The sequence below is a fragment of the Catharus ustulatus genome, chromosome 5 (genome assembly GCF_009819885.2).
Source record: "Catharus ustulatus isolate bCatUst1 chromosome 5, bCatUst1.pri.v2, whole genome shotgun sequence".
Lineage (NCBI taxonomy): Eukaryota > Metazoa > Chordata > Aves > Passeriformes > Turdidae > Catharus > Catharus ustulatus.
This window is the reverse complement of record NC_046225.1, coordinates 50,103,122-50,124,213: the sequence shown is the minus strand read 5'-3', so window position 1 is coordinate 50,124,213 and position 21,092 is coordinate 50,103,122. Positions and strand designations below refer to the sequence as shown.

General features: G+C 38.9%; 1 protein-coding gene across 4 annotated transcripts in view; it reads right to left on the bottom strand.

Moving 5' to 3' along the window:
- GABRG1 (gamma-aminobutyric acid type A receptor subunit gamma1) overlaps nt 1–21,092 on the bottom strand; it is a 69,159-nt gene that overhangs the window by 9,850 nt on the left and 38,217 nt on the right. For 3 of the 4 annotated variants that reach the window (XM_033059674.2, XM_033059673.1, XM_033059672.1), the window contains 5 exons: nt 15,095–15,315; nt 11,383–11,465; nt 10,073–10,210; nt 9,791–9,943; nt 4,791–5,002 (listed from right to left, as the gene is read on the bottom strand). In XM_033059674.2, coding sequence (XP_032915565.1) covers nt 4,791–5,002; nt 9,791–9,943; nt 10,073–10,210; nt 11,383–11,465; nt 15,095–15,315 — 807 coding nt within the window. The remainder of the gene's footprint in view (nt 1–4,790; nt 5,003–9,790; nt 9,944–10,072; nt 10,211–11,382; nt 11,466–15,094; nt 15,316–21,092) is intronic. The other variant, XM_033059675.1, reaches the window with a different exon arrangement.

Here is a 21,092-nt window from a genome sequence, read left to right as displayed (position 1 = left end):
GGTGGCTTATTGCCAGATACATATAGTGTTTACTCTTCCCTTACTTGTGACTTTTGCCTTTCCACCTTCCTTTTACTTACACTAATACAACCCACCTTTCCCCCTCTTATTTCTTTGTCTCTCCATAGTTTTATATGCATCCCCTTTGTTTTCCTCATTGTTTCAAAAGATATTCTCTTTTTTCATCTGTCCTTTATCTTCTCTTACTAAATCTCATGGCAGTTTCAGACTATTCCATAATCTTCTTTCAACTTACACCATCCCATTTCACATTTGGAATATTACGGAATAGCATCTCTTCTAAAATCTTCACACCAAAGAGGAGGGTTACATTAACACTACTCTTAGATTGTGTTCTCTCTTCTCTACATTCTTCATATTTTGTCATGTAAGGGTATAAAACAGCAGAAAAGGAAGCAGTAAGAAAATATAACTGGATATTTATGTCCCTTAACCATTTATACGTGATAGGCAATGAAAACACATGAAAAAATATGGGAAGATGGGAGCCATCATTTATCTTCTTGTTATGCTTTAAGGTCCTGTTGTCCCACTTTCTGGGAATTACTTTGGCCAGTACACAGACCTCTGTACATTGTTAAGGTGACACTCTATTTCTTCAGGAGCATTTTACCCAATATGCCAAGGGATGGTGTTAATGCAGAGCAGTATCCACCATGTTTTCAAATAGCTTTATATAATTAGTGTCTTTACCAGAGAAAGTTTCACATAGACTGCTGTTTCAAAATGTATTCTACATGATGACCCTTGGAGCTAATTACAGTAATTTCACAATTAAAAGCCGCACCATTTTGACTACAGTTTTGGTTCATACCCGGAAGTGCGGCCTATACTCCAGAGCGGCCAATATATGAACAATATTCTAAAAGTTATCAACACGGAAGTGAGAGCCTGCGGCAGCCCCAAGCCAAGCTGGAGCCTGGCCGGCCCCGAGAGAGGTGGGAAAGCCTGGCAGAGGCGGGGCCAGCAGCATGGGGGGCAGGCAGCAGAGCCCGAGCCAGTAGTATGGGGGAGCCCAGCAGAACCGTGGCTAGCAGCGTGGGGGAGCCCGGTGGCGTGGGGGCCAGCAGTGCCAGCCAGGGTGAGCAAACACGGCGGCAGCGGTGCAGACGGGAGGGGGGACAAGCGAACCTGGCGGCAGCGGCAGCACCGCCCGGCCGGCCCCGAGCGGTCTTGCTGAACCGTAATGCCGAGCTGGGCCACCCGGCCCCGTTGGCAACCATGAGCGGGTCAAGCCTGCCTGGCCCCGCCCCAAGCCAGTAAACCCCTCTATGCCACGATTCTGTTACTAATTGGCAAATTTGTGAAAGTTGCACTCGGACCCTCTCTACGAACGAAAGAGCGGCTAATAATCCGTTGCGGTTTATGTATGGACAAAGACCTAAACATTGCCGACACCCTGGAAATGCGGCTTATAATCAGTGCGGCTTGTAATCATGAAATTACTGTATCATCCTTAAGGACTTTATTATTCTTTTCAGTTATGATAAAATACTGGCAATACTAAGAAACAGGAGTTACATGCTTCTATCCTAATTTGAGGCATTGCAAAGAGGGTTTATTTTTATAAAACATGAAAAATAATTTTAATTTTTTGAACTTAAGAAAAAATCTCTATTCTGCTGAAAACAAGCATGGAAAGATGCCTTTTTCTGATTCACACCTACTCTGGTTTTACAAAAATTTTCTCACTGTTGGTTTTGCACATGTAAGATTTATGGCATGAGTTGCTTCTACTAGTGGGATAAAACAGGAATCCTCAACACAGAAACACCATGGGAGAAGGAAAAAATTACAGTACTGCTTTCCACTGTTCACATCACAAGCACAGACTGGAGGTGGCTACTGAATTACAAGTTTGAAGAGGTGGCTTGAGAGAGGCAAACAGTCATCCTGTAGGCTTAACTACCTACAGGAAATACATAAAATGTGTGTAAGAGGCAATGTGAGGGAAAAGAGGAAAAAAGACCAACACCTCACAAGAAAATGCCTTTATATAAATTGGCAGAAACTGAAAAAAAACCCAAAACAAAACAACAAAACACCCACAACATGTAGATATAAAAGTACATGCTGATTTTTTATGGATATGCCTACTGCAATTGTAGATAAATCTCCATGTACTATGAGATCATTTATAATACACTGTGATAGGATCAAACCCCACTTATTTTGCAATAACACTAATACAAGTACAAAAGAAAGCCACTGTCTTTGGAGATCATGGCACAGTTGATACACTCATTTCAGGTGAAATGATGATCAGAACAAGATCCACAACTACTGAAGTTTAATCTTTCCTGCCCAAACTCATTATCCTTACTAATGCGGATTTGCATAAGCCAATTCCTACTACCTTTCTCGAATGATGCCAGCACATATTTTCTAGGATAAAACTGCTGAAAAAATTTATAGAAATCTCACCCTTTTTATCATAAGATCATTTATTGTGGCTTACTGGCATCAGTTCCTGGAATAGTAACCATTTATTTTGCAGTAGAAATAGAAGATTTATGCAAGGCAAGTTTCCCAAGGAAAAAATCACTTGTAAATGAGTTTTCAGAAGGAATTAAACTGACTTTTAAAATTAAACTGTTTTTTGAGTTACATATCCATAACTGCAAAACAAAAAGAATTAATAGAAGTCTTTGACAAAAATAAAGGAGGAAAAAGAAAATGAAAAAAGAAAGAAAGTATTTTTAATGGAATGACTTCTCATTAAATAATTAGCTGCTTTCTTTATTTATGAGGAGCAAGAAAAGTCAGAGTTTTTTATAAAACATTACCAGAAAAACTCCTATCAAATTAGAATCCTTACATCTAAGTACATTAAATTTAATTCTCCCTTTTTTTAGTGTAATCTCTTTATTTTTTTATAGTCTTATAACCATAACATATGTAAAGAATTGCGTGCAAAAAGATTTCTCTTTTCACCTTTTTAGAAATAAAAAGCCTTTTACTGGGCTCTTTTAAGAACCCAGTAAAACACAATTGAACAATATTTTTAGTATTATATTGCTAATTTTAATCTTAGTGCAAATTCCAGCTATTTTTTCAGTAAGTTTCATAGTTTCTATCTCATCATTATTCCACATTCAAAATTTTCATATGCACTGAAAATCTCAAAGCACTTGGAAGATTGTTGCACACACAGGTGATATGTGAACAGATTCTGCAAAATGTAATTATTTCATTCAATAGAGCATACTGGAAAACCACTTCAGTGTCTTTTGATTTGTCAGCAGCTGATCTTTTATATCTGCCTGGTCTGAATAAAGCAATATTTCCTGATATCTTCACCTCCTCTCTGTTGTGCATGCCAAGAGTAGCGCTGCTCAGCTCCCTGCTCACTGTGTGCTGTTGAGACCTCGCTGCAGCACCAACCTGAAATTGAATCTTCTGTGCTCACACTGCAGTGTCCCCACAGCCGCTGTTACCTTTTACCCTCGTAACTGAGCTTGGCCCTTGCCAAAGCCTGCATTCTGCCCCTTCTGTTGTCCCCACATTTATTTCTACCACTAACAGGAAGCAGGTTTGAGGTTTCCATTTTCCAGTTTTCCTGGCTCTGCAGGATTCCCTAAGAATCAGAATGATGTCTGACCAAGGCAGCACAGGGAAATATTAACACTTCACCACTAGCCTTGTCCTAACTACACAACTGATCCCCTTAGAACAGCTCAACAAGGGAATCCTAAGGGCTCTCATTTCCCTGGAATCAAGTCCCAACAGCCTCGCAGTACCCCATAAGAGAAAGGCCCACAGCAATGCTGCTCAGAATGGGTGCATCAGTTCTTGCTGACATGTGCTGCAGAATTGATATGGCTCATAACAGAATTTCTGCACTTACATATCAGCAATTACTTCTGTAATTTCATATAAATTTCTGTTTTACCTCATACAGTGCTGGTTCAGCCTTCATCCAGAAATGGCAAGTGGTATTATGGTTCAGATATTCCCCTGCATGTTTTGATGTAATTATTTGGAAAGGAGTTTTACCAAAATTTCATTTTTTCTATTCTCTCCAATGTTTTTTTACTTTAAAGACTACTTTTATATATTTGAACTGACTTCCAACAATAAATTCTTTGGTCATTACAGTACTCTTACTACCAAAACAGAAAGCCTCTTAAAATTGAAGAATACTTGATCCTGAGATGTATGGAGGTTTACCATAAAAACATCAACTTGTAAAACAGAAGGTTCATTTAACCAGAAAGAAACATGGAAACCAATTTAGAAAAGAGATTAAGATAGAATTTCTGTAGTGGGATTCAGAATACTGGCCAATATCAAGCATTTTTTCCTTTGCAAAGCTTTGTAAGACTTAAGTTATGTGATGCAGATCCAAAGAAATCCTCATGCCTTCAGTCCATTCACATTATCTTCACTGTGAAAGTTTTAGCTGTGGTTCTCTGCCAGGTGTTGTTTTCAGAAGCACTGTGCCACAGAACCCTCTCCATGGGCACACACTTCATGGGCAGTTCTATATAATATTCCAAGGGCATGGAATATTATATCAAACCACTCTCCACCTTAGGCTCATGTGACCTAATTCACGTATGTGAAATCATCTAAACCCTTTGCTCACTAGTTGTATCTACACAAGATTAGTACAAGCCTCCAACTGTAAAAAACAAAATGAAAAAATAAATATTAGTGTTTATTATCTTTGAACATTAGCTTTTCTACTTAAGAAGTCTCTCAAAATGAATGCTGCAATAAAAAAACCTCTGTATTTCTTTTTCATTTGTTTGTTTGACTAAACTTACTGATGGCTTAGATTTTGCCTTCTTTTCTTTTCCTTTGTCCCCTTTTCTGCTGCTGGTAAAGTAATGTAAGGTGCCATATTCCATCAAGGCAGCAAACACAAAAATAAAGCAAACAGAAACAAAAAGGTCCATTGCTGTCACGTAGGAAACCTTTGGGAGTGACTTCCTAGCAATTGTACTCAGTGTTGTCATGGTCAGCACCGTTGTGATCCCTGTTTGAAAAAGAAACAAAGAAGGAACAGAAGACAGAAAGAGGGAAATGAATAGGTAATCAAAACATATTGTCACCAAAAAAAGTAATCATATTAGCTCTTAATTCATTGATGAGTCGTATAAGAACTGACCCACAGGAGGGATCAGTGGGTTCACCACCATTTACATCCACATACATTGGTGCATTGGCAAGAATCCGTCCCTGTGGGTGCAGCAGCCTCCATGGGGTCAGAGAAAGCAGCACATATCAACTTCCCTTTAAATCCCTCCTATTTTCAACACATACTAAATAAAGAACACTAAATTTGTGAAATTTTATAAACTTGACATAAAATATACATGTAAATATATTAGAAAAACAGGTACAAATAAGCACACAAATTTTATAATCACAAGGCAGTCCCTTATGTCAAAAATTTAAAATGTTTATAATGATGCATTCAGAAATAAAAGGTGTATTATTTATCAATTATTTCAAACTTTTGATAAAAACACAAAAAAAAATGAATAAAGTTTCCAACTGTCTGTTTCAGAAGAAGACATAGAACTAATTTGATGACATTCACGGTTTTCTGGTCTCATTCACTAAATTACCAGATATGCTTTCAACACTGTGTCTTAAGTAATAGAAAATGTTTCCCTTGATCCAATTACATACAAGCTAATCAAAAGAACAAACTGTCCTTAATAGATACGTGTTCAAAATCTCCGCTATACCACTCTTCATTAGTTTAGCATTTATAAGGTTTTAACACTTTTCTCTTACATTTGATGCTTCAGGGAGATGCAAAGCCTTTTACATAGTCGTCCAAAATTAAGGTGTGACCTTTCCTTTGGAGAACAATACTTGAACACACAAATAACTTGTTATTTACATGCACGGGATTATTAAAAACAACAAACAAAACCACAAAAAAACAACAAAAAAAATCAAAACATGGAATCACTGGTCGCTATGGACTGTTCCTGCAGCAGGAAGGCAGTAGTGTTTTTCCAAGAGATTTCCCAATGAAATTACATGCCTAAAAGGGCAAATTGATAACCAAAGAGTTCCTTCTTCAAAAGTGCTTCACTCTCACCAGATACTTTTGAAAATCTATTTGGCATTTCTCTGTATAGCTAAATATTTAAATATCTATAATCACCTCAAATCTTTTGCTCTGGGAAACCACAATCTTCCAGGATCTTCCAATATATATAAGAGAAAAAGGTCCGTCCTTTTCAGCGGGCCAGACCCCAGTACACCCTCGAGGTGGGAGGTGGCATTCCCTGTACCGACTTCCATTCAGAGAGGACAAAAAGAGACACGAGTTTTTCCAGCCTTGGCTGCTATGTGAAAGGCATAGGGGACTGTCAACAGAAAAACAGCTACCTGCCGTGATAGACCTTGCTTAGTTTTGGCTGTATTGTATTAATTTATCTTTCCACAAAATTGTGTCTATTTGACAGGTACCCTCTTTCTCCTTCTCCAGAACATTTGCATTTACGAAAAGTCATCCTACAATCTGTCAAGTGATGGTTTTTGTGTGTTTACAAGAAAGGAGTTCAAAATTACCTGCAGGGAACTGTAAATAAGATAATACAAATGTTTGTATCTCATCTCAAGTAGATGAAGATTAGTACTGCTGAAGTGACTTCAGCTTAACCATGACATCAGAGTTCTAGGTTCATGGCATATAAAAAGTACTTTGTAAAAAGAAAAAGCTGGATACAGAACTAGAAGAATACTAAGATAACACTTTTTTCCTGTTAAAACTATTCTATTATAACTAGTCAGAATCCACAATGATGTTCAATGATTAGTCAGTCAAAGAAATCTGATGAGATTTCTGCATCAAGGTCTAAAACTATCAAAAATAATTTTCACTTATTTGTTCAACATTTTTAGACTCTCATCACTATACTTTGCAGCATTTTCGAATAACATAAAGTTAGAATTTGAGACTTAGATTTTCTTCCCTTACGTTTTCATTAGGCTACTGAGCCATGTTCATTTTTGCCTACTTTCTTTCTTAACTCATTAATCTGGCAGGCTTGTTGGTGGTTCAGTTTCAGTGGGAAAGTCAGGGAGTTAAAGTGTGGACTCATGCTTCTGGTAGTAAATGATCTTGTAGTGTGGGAATGGTGTGTTCACAACTCTATAACTGATGAGGACAATTAACTCACATCTCTAACTTCCTAAGATACAGCTCAGCTCTTGTTGTCTCCCCCAAAAGAGGTCTGCTGTAAGCATCTCTCTTTGCTAACGCAAAGCTGTGTCCTGTGCTCTCCATGTACCTGTTTATCAGGCTTTATGTGGGGACTACAGCTTTTCTCCAGAAAGCTCACGAATCCTGAAGTCACACTTCACACTTAGCAGACTGATGCCACGCTAAATAGGTGGGCCAAGATGGCACTAACAGGGAATTATCTTTGTATTAGAACTTGTAACACGCTTCAGTACTGTCTGTCGTAAAAGCAGGAGTTTTTGTGAATTAGAGGCTTAACTGCTTGAAGTGCAAATTTGGTCGCAAATTTTCTGTCCTATCCTGGGTCTAAAAGAATGATTGAATCATTATATTAAAAACAAACAAACAAACAACCCCTCCAAACAAAAACAAACAAAAACCAACAAAAAAAATCAATGTCAATAACATTAAAAAAAACAGACAATAACAAATAAAAAAACTAAACCGGATTTTCACCATTTTTGTTCATGTAGTAATTAATTGATTTGTTCCATTATGCTAAGTGTTAGACTTATAATTGTCACATGACAGTCCCTGGAGATGATTAAAAAATCATAAAGAAGAAAAAATGGATATATGTGAACAAGAGCAGACCCACAAGATTTGGATCAGGATTTTCATGCTCACTATATCTTCCTTAAACTCCGTCATGCAACTACAGCAGGATTCTCCTTTGTGGGAACCCAGGATATTCCCCTGGCTTCCCTGGAGCCTGTACAGGGGGCTCAGAAGCCTTGGCAAGGTGCCAGAAATCTCTGTGAGTTCGATCTAAGTCCCTGGGAGAAATTACCATCTTTATATACAGAATTACAGAGTCACAGAAATAAGTAGAGTGTAAATTGATGTGTTAAAAGGTAGAAAAATAAAGTTTTAAAGATTGTTTACATTAAGGGGTTTTTAGACACAAGATGGAGGATTTGTGGCGTAGTAAGAAATTCTTCTTCTTCTTCATGGCATCCATCTTCTAGGTCGGGATGCCAACTCGGGATTGGTGAAAAGAAAACTGCTCGGTGTAAAGTGGGTATAAAATATTAGTGATTAATTGTAAATAAAGTAGACGTAAATTAGAGTATAAAAGATAAGTCCTGCCCCAGAGGGCAGGAGAACAGCCTTGGATGAGTTGCAGAGTGGACCGCTGTAAGGTAGACAGAAAATTCCTTAGATAAGGAAGAATAAACGACCTTGGAAACCTCAGAACAACAGCTCTCGAGTCTTCTTTCATACCCTGCTGCACCCTGCCTGCAAAATAAGAACTCTTAGACCACCCTTTACTGTGCAGGTGAGTGATCTCAGACCATAAAAAAGGTCACCACCTGCCACAGTTTGGCGTCCCTGGGTGGGCATAGGATGAGCTGACATCTCCCCTTTTAAGGTGGCTAGGAGATTGATTTGCTCCTGGCTGAATCCACCCCCCATGTTCTGAATTTTGACCTGTCTTACCAAAAGCAAGTCCTCTAAGTCGAACCGGATGGTTTTTCCTGGTCTCTGGCCAGCAGATCACAGGAGAGGAGTCCCGGGTTTCCTCCCTTCCGATTCTGGCTTGGAGCTGTCTTCCTCTCAGCGAAGGTCAAAATCTCTTCTCTGCAGCCTTCTCTGGCGTGCCTGCCTCTGGGATATCTTCGGTCGACGGTGCTCACCTTTGTGAAGCCACCTCAAGCTCACTGTGCTCTCCCCCTGTTCGTGCTGGCCCTCTTCACACCTGCTTGTTGCTCACTTCGTGAGCCCACTTCATGTGCCCACTTCTTGTGCCCACCCAGGGACGCCAAACTGTGGCAGGTGGCGACCTTTTTTATGGTCTGAGATCACTCACCTGCACAGTAAAGGGTGGTCTAAGAGTTCTTATTTTGCAGGCAGGGTGCAGCAGGGTATGAAAGAAGACTCGAGAGCTGTTGTTCTGAGGTTTCCAAGGTCGTTTATTCTTCCTTATCTAAGGAATTTTCTGTCTACCTTACAGCGGTCCACTCTGCAACTCATCCAAGGCTGTTCTCCTGCCCTCTGGGGCAGGACTTATCTTTTATACTCTAATTTACGTCTACTTTATTTACAATTAATCACTAATATTTTATACCCACTTTACACCGAGCAGTTTTCTTTTCACCAATCCCGAGTTGGCATCCCGACCTAGAAGATGGATGCCATGAAGAAGAAGAAGAATTTCTTACTACGCCACAAATCCTCCATCTTGTGTCTAAAAACCCCTTAATGTAAACAATCTTTAAAACTTTATTTTTCTACCTTTTAACACATCAATTTACACTCTACTTATTTCTGTGACTCTGTAATTCTGTATATAAAGATGGTAATTTCTCCCAGGGACTTAGATCGAACTCACAGAGATTTCTGGCACCTTGCCAAGGCTTCTGAGCCCCCTGTACAGGCTCCAGGGAAGCCAGGGGAATATCCTGGGTTCCCACACTCCTTCTCCCAATGTTGCAGTTCAAGAGAATGACCAATGGTCACAATCTGAAGGGGAATAAACTGTGGTTAATTTACTCCCGGCTGCACATTCATATTCTTTGGGCGTACCAGATCTTTCAAGGTTGAAAAAGACATTCTTACCCAGAGAAGTCCTGGCAGGAACTGCATCCTTATTGATCCAAAAGGACACCCATGAAAGAACAACTGTGAGTATACAAGGAATATATGTCTGAATAGTAAAATATCCCATACGTCTGCTGAGATCAAAGAATATTGTCATAATAATATAATCACCTAAAAATTAGAAAAAACAAGAATAAAAATATTTATACGACTTCTAATATGGTTTTCAGTTGTATCTTCATTTGTTAGTAATGATCTAAATAGATATTGCACAAAATAAAACTTCACACTTTGCCTTACCAGACAAGGTATGGGAAATTTCAGTTGTATTTCGTAGCCCTACAAATGCAAACTGATACAATCTCCAGTACTTTGGATCTGCCACTTCAACAGAGGTTTTTTTCCATTTGTATTCAATTTCATTTCTGGGATATCCATCTAGAATAAAACAAAACAAATGAAACATTCAGCCAATGAATGTACCAAAGCATGTTATCTGATCTCTTAAGTTACTTAAACTAAACTAAACTAAACTAAACCAGGGCTCTACATAAAGTGGATCTCAGACCTGATACATTTTAAATTAAACTATATAATGTATGGCCTCAATTTTAAGCCTAGGTAAATGTGAGATCAATCAAAAACTTTGTGAATACAAATGTTTATAAATATCTACATGATATTCTTGAACTCCAGTAATAAAAACTGGCCCAGAATCATCACTATTAAAACATAAATATCGTTACATTATTGTTACAGACACTTAATAGTAGATAATTTGATGGTTTAGGGATGACCTCCTGAAAGGAAGTTGTAACAAGATAGGAATTGGCCTCTTCTCCCATGCAGTCAGCAGCAGGATGACAGGACATGGCCTCATGTCTGCATCAGGAGAGGTTCAGGCTGGATATCAGGGAGAATTTCTTCACTGAATGGTTGTGCAGTGTTGAAACAGGCTGCTCAGGAGATGGTACAGTCCCCATCCCTGGAGGTGCTCAGGAAATGACTGCATGTGGTACTTTGTGCTATGGTTTCATTGAGAAGTTGATGTCCAGTCCTGGGTTAAACTTGATGATCCTGGAGTTTTTCTCCAGTCTTACTGATTCTATGATTACAATAGCAGAATTCCCCAGGTTTTTTTAACATAGCTTGCATGAAAAAAAAAACCAAACCTGAAGAGTCATATAGAGTAAGTCCCACTCAAAAGAAAAGGAATTCTTACACTAATTCAGCATTTCCAGGAGCAGGTTGAAGAAGACATATCATATTTTTTTCTTTTAAGTATACCATATTGAACTAATTCAAAGCTGACAAGTCTTGCAGGCATAAGAAAACATAATTTTCCAGGACAATGCATTTCCATTAACTGGAATAGGCATTGTATTAGACTCCTAAGAACATTATTTTTAAAGTTGCAAAAAATGCATGTGATTCAACTTATACATTAGTGTATTTAATAATGCAATAAGTCTAGTTAAAACATGAATTGTCAGTTATTTGTTTTGCCTCAAGGCTTTAAAAAGTAAACATTTGCTCTCCTGATGCCAAAATTTAAGTAAATTTAAAGCCTGAATGTAAAGACAACCAAAAAAAAGTGTTTTACTACGTACAGCTTGAAAACTCCAGAGGACAGGAGTGTTCATCCATAGGAAAATTATGAAGCTGAAGGTAACATTCAGCATTAATTGTCAGCCTAATTAGAAAATGAGGGGGAAAAAAAAGAAAATAGGTTATATTCAAGACTTCAGATACTTCCGACTACACAGTGAAGAACATGCAAAGAAATAAATTTTGCCAATAAATGGATATTATGAATAGCCTCATGTGCATCAGAAAAACAACATCCAGCATTAGCACCAGCAAAGAACAAAACAGGCATTATTATTGCATGCAACTTGAGGGTCTGTGTTGTCTCAATTGGTATTTCAAGCCATTTCAAAAATTTCAATTGATTTGGGGGCACCTCTCAGCTCTATGAGAAATAGGGGATAAAAAGTAGGGTCTGAAGATACGGGAAGGAGAGGAGCTTATGATAGCACCTAAGGAAGTTTTTGTAGAACACATTTATCAAGTCAAATTGCATTTGGCATCATTGTATCTGGCGGCTTTACATAAGTGAATAATCATGGCGGACACTGGGCTTCTCTATACTCATAGAAGCAGCTCTGGTAGAGACAGTATTTGGATAGGAAAAAGCAAGTAATGCTTCTACTTATTTAATGTCTAAGGCATTCAAATAATTCAGAACTTATAAACATTTTAGAACTGATTTAGGACTCATAATTTTCTGAAAAAAATCACTTTCTGATTTTGAAAAGGCTATCACAGATTTCCACAGGACTTCCAAACAATGAGTGCAAAACCCAGTTCTACCTTTCCCTAGTAAGCCAAAGTAAGGGGCTAGACTCCAAAATTACTTCTTTGCATTTAGAACACTTCCTCCTTTGTTGGCAAAACTGTGTAGAAAGTCAAAATGTCTTCTAAAATCAACATTAAGAATTGACATAATGCTCACATCCTTGAGTGTGTGCAATGCTTATATATTAGACAAGAAGTGATGGGAAAAGACTGTGAGACATGCTGCCAGATAGTTCTTTAAGTCTCTGAATGAAGTATTTATTCTACACTAACTGCCACTATGACTGACCAGTTTTATAAGGAAAAGTGTATTTCTTACCATACACTGTGGGACAGAGAGAGAAAGACTTTTCCCCAAACTTTCAAGCAGAGTATTTGCATCACTATGGAGACGCTTTCCAAATTTGTCAGCTATGATTCATGCATTAATTGCCTTTGCTTTCCATTTTCATTTTTTTATGGTTAAACACTCAAGGAAAAAGAAAACAAGCTAAGCCTTGTGTTGAAAGCACCGCAACTAGATCTGGAATCACTGTTGGAGCAATGGGCACACCATGGGCTACCCTCAGAGGAGATTCAGTAAGGCTGATTAACATTTTCACCGCATCTGCCCCCTGAATTAAAGACAAGGAAAGAGTGGTGATACAGGGGAGCCCACAAACCTGGAGCATTGTCAGATCATATTATTGTCCCTTCAATAAGCAAGACATTAACCTCTCAATGTTGTTTTACCTTAGGTGAAATTCAGGCCATATCCTCACCCATACAGATGTTTTGTGTTGCAGTGTTGGATGAAAGCCTGTTCTGCTGTTCTGTTACCAGCCCATTGCATTTTATTTCTGATACTCTGACAGGGTAATTCTAACCTATTGCTCTGTGAGGGCTCACATGATTTTTTAGCTCATATTTATTTCCTTCTGTTACTTCGAATCTCTTTAGAAGAAATTTTGCATTGAAAATGAATGGACAATGGATGTAAAATCCAAGTATGGCTCTACAATTGCTAATTAGAAAAATAAAAAAAAAATTAGCATGTCAACAGAAGGGACTCTCTAGAGGCTTTTATAAACACAAAGTGGCATAACAAACCATTTAAAAAATGCTCTTCAGAGATGTCTGTATGTTCTCAAATGATGCATACTAAGAAAAAATTCAGTGTAGAGAATTCTTGTAAATCATTCTAATTCTTCTTTCGTTCGATACAGGAGAAATTTATAAAGTGTTCATACAACACAGACTGCATATGAACACAGCATAAATGACTGAGAAGAAAGTAATTAAAAGTGCCACTTTTGGTTTTAAATAGATAAATAAATAAATAAATGAACTTTTAAGAGCAGAATTGTATTTATGGTATGCTCTTCATGGAATACTTCTTGATCAGCTCCTGAATTCTTACAATATTTTTTCGGCATATTTAAAAAATATGACAGTGATGACCCTAAAATACTTTCTTGTGGACTGCAGCCTTTCAAGAAGTGATTGAAAAGTGACTCAAAAATCAGTACAGATAGCCTTAAACTTAAAAGCAGCACAGGCATCTTCCAGTTGCCAAGTAGAATTATCACTAATATGTTTGCTTATGCCTATTTTGGATTAAGAGATCTGTTGATTTTAATAGCTTGCAAGCATAAATATATTAAGAAGTACATGCAGGACTGAGGCCTTAGCTTTAATCAAATTTCTCATAACTTTTATTATTTGAAGACTTTAATAATTTGCTTACAGAATATAGTTTGGTGGAAATTAGATTATGAAGTATTTAGACAAAAATAATTTATCTGCAATGTATTAGCGACAGACCATCATGATGTCATATACTATATAAGATCCTTTTCAAAATCTTGTCTGTGTCTAAATGAGACCAAAATTTGCTATCCCCTTCAGCTGTCCTTAGGCAATTACAGTAAATTCACGAATACAAACCGCACTGAGTATAAGCCGCATCACTGGGTGTTGGCAAACATTTCAGTTTTTGTCCATAAATAAGCCGCACCCGAATATAAGCCGCTCTGTCGTTCGCAGCGAGGACCCGCGTGCAATTAGTACCAGAACCGGGGGAAGGGCGGGGTTTACTGGCTGAGCTAAGGCTGTGCAGGCTCGGCCTGCTAGGGGCTGCTGACGGGGCCAGGTGGCCCAGCCTGGCACTGCCGCTCGGGGCCGGTCGCCACCGCTGCCACTGGGCTCGGGGCCGGCCGCCGCTACCACTGGGCTCGGTCACCCCGGGTCGGCGCTGCCCCGCGGTGGCAGGCAGGGACGGAGCTTTCCCGCGTCCGTGGCGCTGGCAGTGGGCGGGGTCGGAGTTTCCCCGCTCCTGCCGCGGCGGCGGCGGGCCAGGATGGAGCCTGCCTGCTCCTGCCACGGCGGGCGGGGACAGAGCACCCCGCCTCCTCCCCGAGCCACGGTAATGGCGGCGCGGGCTCCCCCCCACCCTGGGCCGCGGCAATGGCGGCGCGGGGCCTCCCCGTCTCTCCCCTGGGCTGCGGCAGAGGAGGGAAGAAGAGAGCTCTCCCGCCTCTCTCCCCGCCCCCCGTGCTGCCTGCAGGGAGCCAGGGCAACACAGTAACACTGTAACAATCGCGAAATGCCGGCTTTTACTGGCAGGTGCTTGGCTCGGTGCCCTGGCTGGCACGTCTGGGGTTGTAAATGTCAGAAAATTATTTACAGATTAGCCGCCCCTGACTATTAGCCACACTTCTGGGTTTCCACCAAAATTTTTGTCAAATTGCTGCGGCTTGTATTCGGGAAATTACTGTATCTTTGCATTATATTTCAATGTTATAAATTTAATCTTTTTCATGATCAAATTATATTTTTTTATTTTCTTCTTTAATCAACTCCTTGCAAATTCATGTGGTCCATAACAAAAGAGATGCTGGGAATTTTATTCATACTCATTATTTTCATATTCCTGGTCATAACAGGGTTTTGAGGTTTTTTTCTACCCAAATAATAAAAACCCACCTTAGAGTGTATAATACTCTTCCATCACTCCAGATTCGAAGCAAACGATTTGGAGTTGTAATCCAGTGAGCATCAGATTTCCTTGAGTTCCGGAAGAAAGTGTCTGGAATCCAAATTTTTCCAACCATATTGCTATTAAGCATAAGCACCTTCATTGAGCTGTTAAATTTTAGACGGCTGTCATACCAAGTCTGGGCAAAAATTATATCTATAGTGTATTCCTAAAAACAGAGAAACAACAATATATATGTTTATGTTTACCAACATCTGCAAGCCAGCTCTTTTTTGACTCATATATAAATCCAAACTTCCCCTGTTCTCTTTTGTGTTACTGTTTGCATAGCAGCCAGCAGCCAGTGAACCCAGAATGAGACAAAAGATGCACACAGCCTTCTTGTCCCTACCTCCTCTCCCCTGACACACACTGATTACTTCAGGAAGAAGATATATGGTGGGAGTGTATCTCAGAGATTCCCACACAGTGCAATCACCGCTGGGGGCCCTGGACAGAAAGTTAAGAGCAACCTTAGTACTTCAGGGCTAGACTATGTTTGTTAAGACAGATATTCTGCATCTTTTAAGAACCAAATGAAGCAAGCTTTCTATGTTTTCTGCCAAACTTTTCAACACACAATTTAATGTTTTTTCAATAAGTTTCAGATTGTTAAGAATTCATGACTGTGTGGAAATTAAACATGACAGTTTGCAGAACTATCTGTTACCATCTGCCCTATATACCTAGCAACATACACACAAAAGTGTACATAATCATAATCAAGAAGGAAATTCCTAAAGAAATTCCACTTTAGGAACCTCCTTCTGTAATAGAAAATCAAATCCCTCTGTAGACTATGGCCAGAAAAGAAAGGTGAAAAACAAAATAAATAAATAAAAGGAAATCCCCTTTTATGAAATAATTCTTGACACAGTAAAACTTGAGAGAGATAAGGAATACAGACGCATGAAAGAATTCTGCTTTTTGAAGAATCCAGACAGTTGTTTCTGCACTTCAGACTAAGAGGTAAAGCAGCAGCTCTGAATGGACAGGAGAATGGAGAGGAGGAGAAAGTGAGGAAGAGACAGTGTTCACACTCTTGCTTGAGCCAAAGGGGTTAGTACTGGTTTACTTGGTCAATAAAAGTACAGCAATTTCACAACTATAAGGCGCACCGGATTATAAGGCACACTTTTTTTTTTTTTGCAGTGAGGATCCGCACACAACAAAGTAATTAAATAGTAACGGAATCGCACGATCACAGGTTTTACTGGCAGGTGCTCAATTTGCAAACATTTTTCAAAGATTGGTGTAGCCTTTAAACACAGCCCCAGGCACCCTCCCCGTGCCACAGTCCCCAGCACTCCCGCCCACCCCCGGCACTGGTTGGCAGGGCTCTCGCAGCTGGTGTGGCTCAGCTCGCAGCGCGGCTTGTGCGGTTGCCACGGTTTGCGGCTTGGCTTGCGGCTCGGCTCACATGCAGCTGCCGCGGCTCACGGCTCGGCTCATGCAGCTGCCGTGGCTCGGCTCACGGCTCGGCTCGTGGCTCAGTTCACGGCTTGCCCCTCCCGGTTGGCAAATTTCAGAACTTTGTCCATATATCAGGTGCACCAGATTACAAGGCGGACTTCCGGGTTTGGACCAAAATTTTAGTCAAAAGGGTGCGCCTTTTAGTTGTGAAATTACTGTACATAGTGCAGTCAATCAATTCTGTTTTAAATAAAAGCTGAAGGTTTCATTGATTGGACTGGATTTTTTTGTTCATTTTTCTTATAAGCAATCAAAGCAGCTAACTGTACAAATTAGAGATTCCTCACTGATTTCAGCAACTAGTACCACCCATCTCTCAGGAAAGTTTGAGAAATTTGGCACTTCATCCTTGAGAAGTACCAAGGCAGATATTCCAGGACTATCTCAATCTCTTTAATTTTCCCACCTCTCTAGATGGGAGAAGTGCAAGTTCAGGAGATATGCTAGAGGGAGGTTTCCTTTTTCTCTGTGATGTATGGCAGATGAATTACCACCTGAACTGCCGTAACTCAGTGTTTTTCAAAGGTTGTGAACAACTAATGCATGAGACAAACAGTGGAGAGACAGAGAGGACAAAAAGACTATAAAAATGCATTTTTAAGGTGACTTTGTTCTAAAACTGCATATTTCTTGAGTCACTGCCATCAGAGGAAGATTCTGCAGGTGAAAACAAGTCCTTGATCTTATTTTTTATTTTTGTAAACAGAATTCAAAATACCTGTGAAAGCCCTAGAACTGTTTAACCTTAAAATTCAGCTTTCTGTGCTCATTTGTAGTGGTTGCAACTGAAAGTGAAACTTGCCTTGCTGTGGTAGAAAGGAGAGCCCAAGGCAGAGCACAAGAGAAGTGTTTTAACGGGCTCTAATGGAACAGAATGAACAAAGATTTATGCATTGCCTTTACAGTACAAACAGGAGGGGAAAAAAAGAAGTGAGCGGAATCAATAGACATGAGGAAAAGTACAAAAGATTAAGACTGTCTGAGTTTGAGGGTGCTACTCTAAGCACCTACTTCACAGTAACAATGCCTGGTTTGAGAAAAAAAAATTATCAAAGAGTCATTACAGTCAAATCCACCAAAGCAAGAAAACACAGTTTGTCATAGAATATCAGCCATCCTAAGAAATTCAAATAAAAAAGGAAGATTATTTTGAAGACAAAAAATAAGGGAATAGCTTCAGCGGACTCAGATGTTTGTATTCTTTTACATTTCAGTATTAAATGTGCAAGTTTGTTTCCTGTTAAATCCAAACAGCAGCACTGTGCCAACTACTAAGAGGAAAATTAGCTCTATTCCAGATGAAACCAGTATGCCATGTATTAGAGGAGTTGTTTAGAAAACTTTTGGAAAGAAAGAAAATATAAAAAAAGCCAAGAACAATTCTTCATGGTACATTTAAAACTGGTCAAAAATAACCCAGTACACAATAATTTAACATCAGAAAATTAGTAACTGTTTGTTTCCAAGTGAGTTGCTGAATGTCAAATGAGATCCAAGTGCTAGCCTCCTGTAAGACACCTGAAGAGACTTGTCCTCCATTTATAATCTCACACTTCTGCACTCAGAAATATCCCTCTCCTCTCCTCTCCCTCTGGAATCAGCCCACTACAGGCACAATCCTACCATTCATCCCACCTGAAGGACATGGACTTGCAACCTCATGGTGGGTGGCAGCAGCAGCTCACCCTGTTCTTCAGCAGGGACCCAGAGACAGAGCTCTGATTTCATCCAAGAACACTTATTCCACTTCTGCCATCTGCCTTGATGACATTACTACCTACTTGTACAACATAGCTATTTTTCCAATGCCTCCCTGCGACCTCTCTGTTTTTGAAGGTCCATAATACATCCTGAGGTGGCACATATTCTTCACAAAATGCATCTTACATGGGATCACATTTTTAGCCCAAAATATTTCCTACTTCCTCTTAAGAAAGGGGAAATCTGGGTCCCTACAGTTTGTTAAAAATTAGGTAGAACAATCACTATACTGTCTTTTCTGAGGGTACTTTATTTCTGAAACAAGATGAATAAAAGCCCTATCTTTTTTTAGAGATTGTGTAAGCAAGCACAATGACAACAACATTTATACAATATTTTTTTAGTGCAACAAATCTTTCTAGCCAACTATTTTGCCTTCCTTGTTTTCTTACAAAATTTAAAACTAACATCACTTCTACTCGTCTTTCATGCAACTCACCATTTAATGCCACTGTGCAACCATAAAAATTGGTTTACTACTCTCTCTTTCAAATTAAATGAATTATGAAATAGCCATGTAGAATAAAGTGGAATCCATCTATGGCTGTGTTAGTCACAGCCATAGCAGAATGCATGCTTATTTATATTTAGCCTCACAGGGTTCAAGAACAATGGCACATATTTGCTCATATTTTGCTTTTGATTAAATCACTGAGTAATTTTTTTTCACAGCTGGCATGAAGTGCCCACCTGCATAATTATTTACAGATAACTTCAATCCTCCTCCCTCTCTTTCCTGTCTAAAAGATCTAACAAATTTCAAAGGCTGGGAACAGTTTGACTAATCAGAGATTACCATTAAAGGGCCAGGCAGGACACAAACTGTGACTATTGACAAACAGATTCATAGCCTGAGTGAAAGTCATTAAATATATAAAAACAATTACTTCAAACAAAGCAGGAACAGCTACTAAAGGGGAACAAATAGATTCCTCAATATGTTTCATTGTCATGAATGTTCAATTACAGTCAGTCTTGAAAACAGGTCAATGAATTGCTTTTTTTTTTTTTTAAACAGAAAGCTGTGAAAGAGAGGCAGATATCTGATATAACTGTTTCTCATTATAAACTGCATCACACAAATTCCAATATAGTATCAATAACAATAGGAAAAAATCTAACAAATAAAGAAAAAAATTCTGGGATATTTTTCCTGACAGTCTAACAACAGATTTGATATTCCACAATAAAAAAATTGAGGAGAAGGCAAGTAACAAGTAGCTAAATTGCTGGTTGGATTATGTTAAATGCAACACATTTTATTTGAGAACAGGAGAAAGCGGTCTAGTCTCATGAAGCCAAACAGAAAATCAAGGAAGAGTCCCAAAACCAAACTCAGAACTAAAAAAAGAGACCTATATACCTATAGACCTACAATGCAGCTAATGACCAGGGAATTTCATAGAAAAATGAATAAAACGTATTCCTATCATTTTACCTTTGCTCAGAAACCCATCCCAGCTTTTCTTCCAGATCCAAAATTTTGTGTGAAAGGCATCTAAATGTTTCTGTTATGTCACATTCTGAAATCTCTTTCATATGGAACCTCTCACAGCAGTTCAACTAATGGGTTAACATGACTTCACTTCAGTCAGTTATTTTATCATTCTATTCAGCATTCTAACTCCTTAAACTGGAATTCCGCATCAGTGAGGCAGGGAATTTTTCAGAAAAAAAATTAAGAACGAGAAACTAAAGAAGGCATTCTAGCAGTCTATATATTTCCACGATAAGAGAAGTGATACCAAATATCAATTAAATATTCTGATGAAAAGTTTTAAAAACAAAAAATATCATAGTCAAAACTAGTAACCACATGCTTTCCTAAGAGGTAAGCACAAAATAAAGCACCAGGCATTAGCCAATTTATCTTCATCTTCCCAGGTTGCTGCCAATAAACACTTGTAACCTTTACCTTTTGCCTCACCCAAATTTGTTTTGACATCAATAAGGGACTATAAAGTAATTTATTAAAATGTGTAACCTCTCCTTGATGTATAACCTCTCTTAACAAAATGTTGAAAATGTGGCTACCCTCCTTGTTGGTTACTTTTAAAGCCCTTTAAAGAGATTTTTTGAGCTGCTTCAGGGCCAATGTTGGTTTCAGAACCTAGTCCCTATGGCTGAGACCAAAGCGAAAAGCAAAGTTTCTTGGTTTAGTAAACCATTTTAATTTGTTCTCTAAAGCAATCTGCAGTTATTGACCTCAGGTGAAACCTAATAGATCCAACAGACCACAGTGCTTCTGACACATACCCATAATATTACATTGATGACACTACAGCCGTGGAAAAGGTGAGGGCTGCAGAAAATGCAGTGAACAGAAGTGCATAACCTCTGCTTCCAGAGTCTTTTAACGAGTCAGATTGCTATAATTGTACAGATAATCACACTGGAGGATGCTATGAGAAATTGTACAGATAATCACACTGGAGGATGCTATGAGAACATATGAACAGGGTAAATGGAAATATGGCAAATCATATCTACAGAAGGTAAGGCAGTCCAGCAAGACCTACATAGTTAGAATTCTGAAAAATCTCACTCTTCACATCATAATTTTGCATCTGTGCTAATCTAGTCCTTATTTTGAACATGCAAATTGACAGATGCAAACAGTTGTATGAATAAAAGGCAAGACTTATTTCAATGTTTTGTAGATTACGAACTATCATTAAAATCTTGCCTAGAGTGAAAAGATGAGCTAGAAAA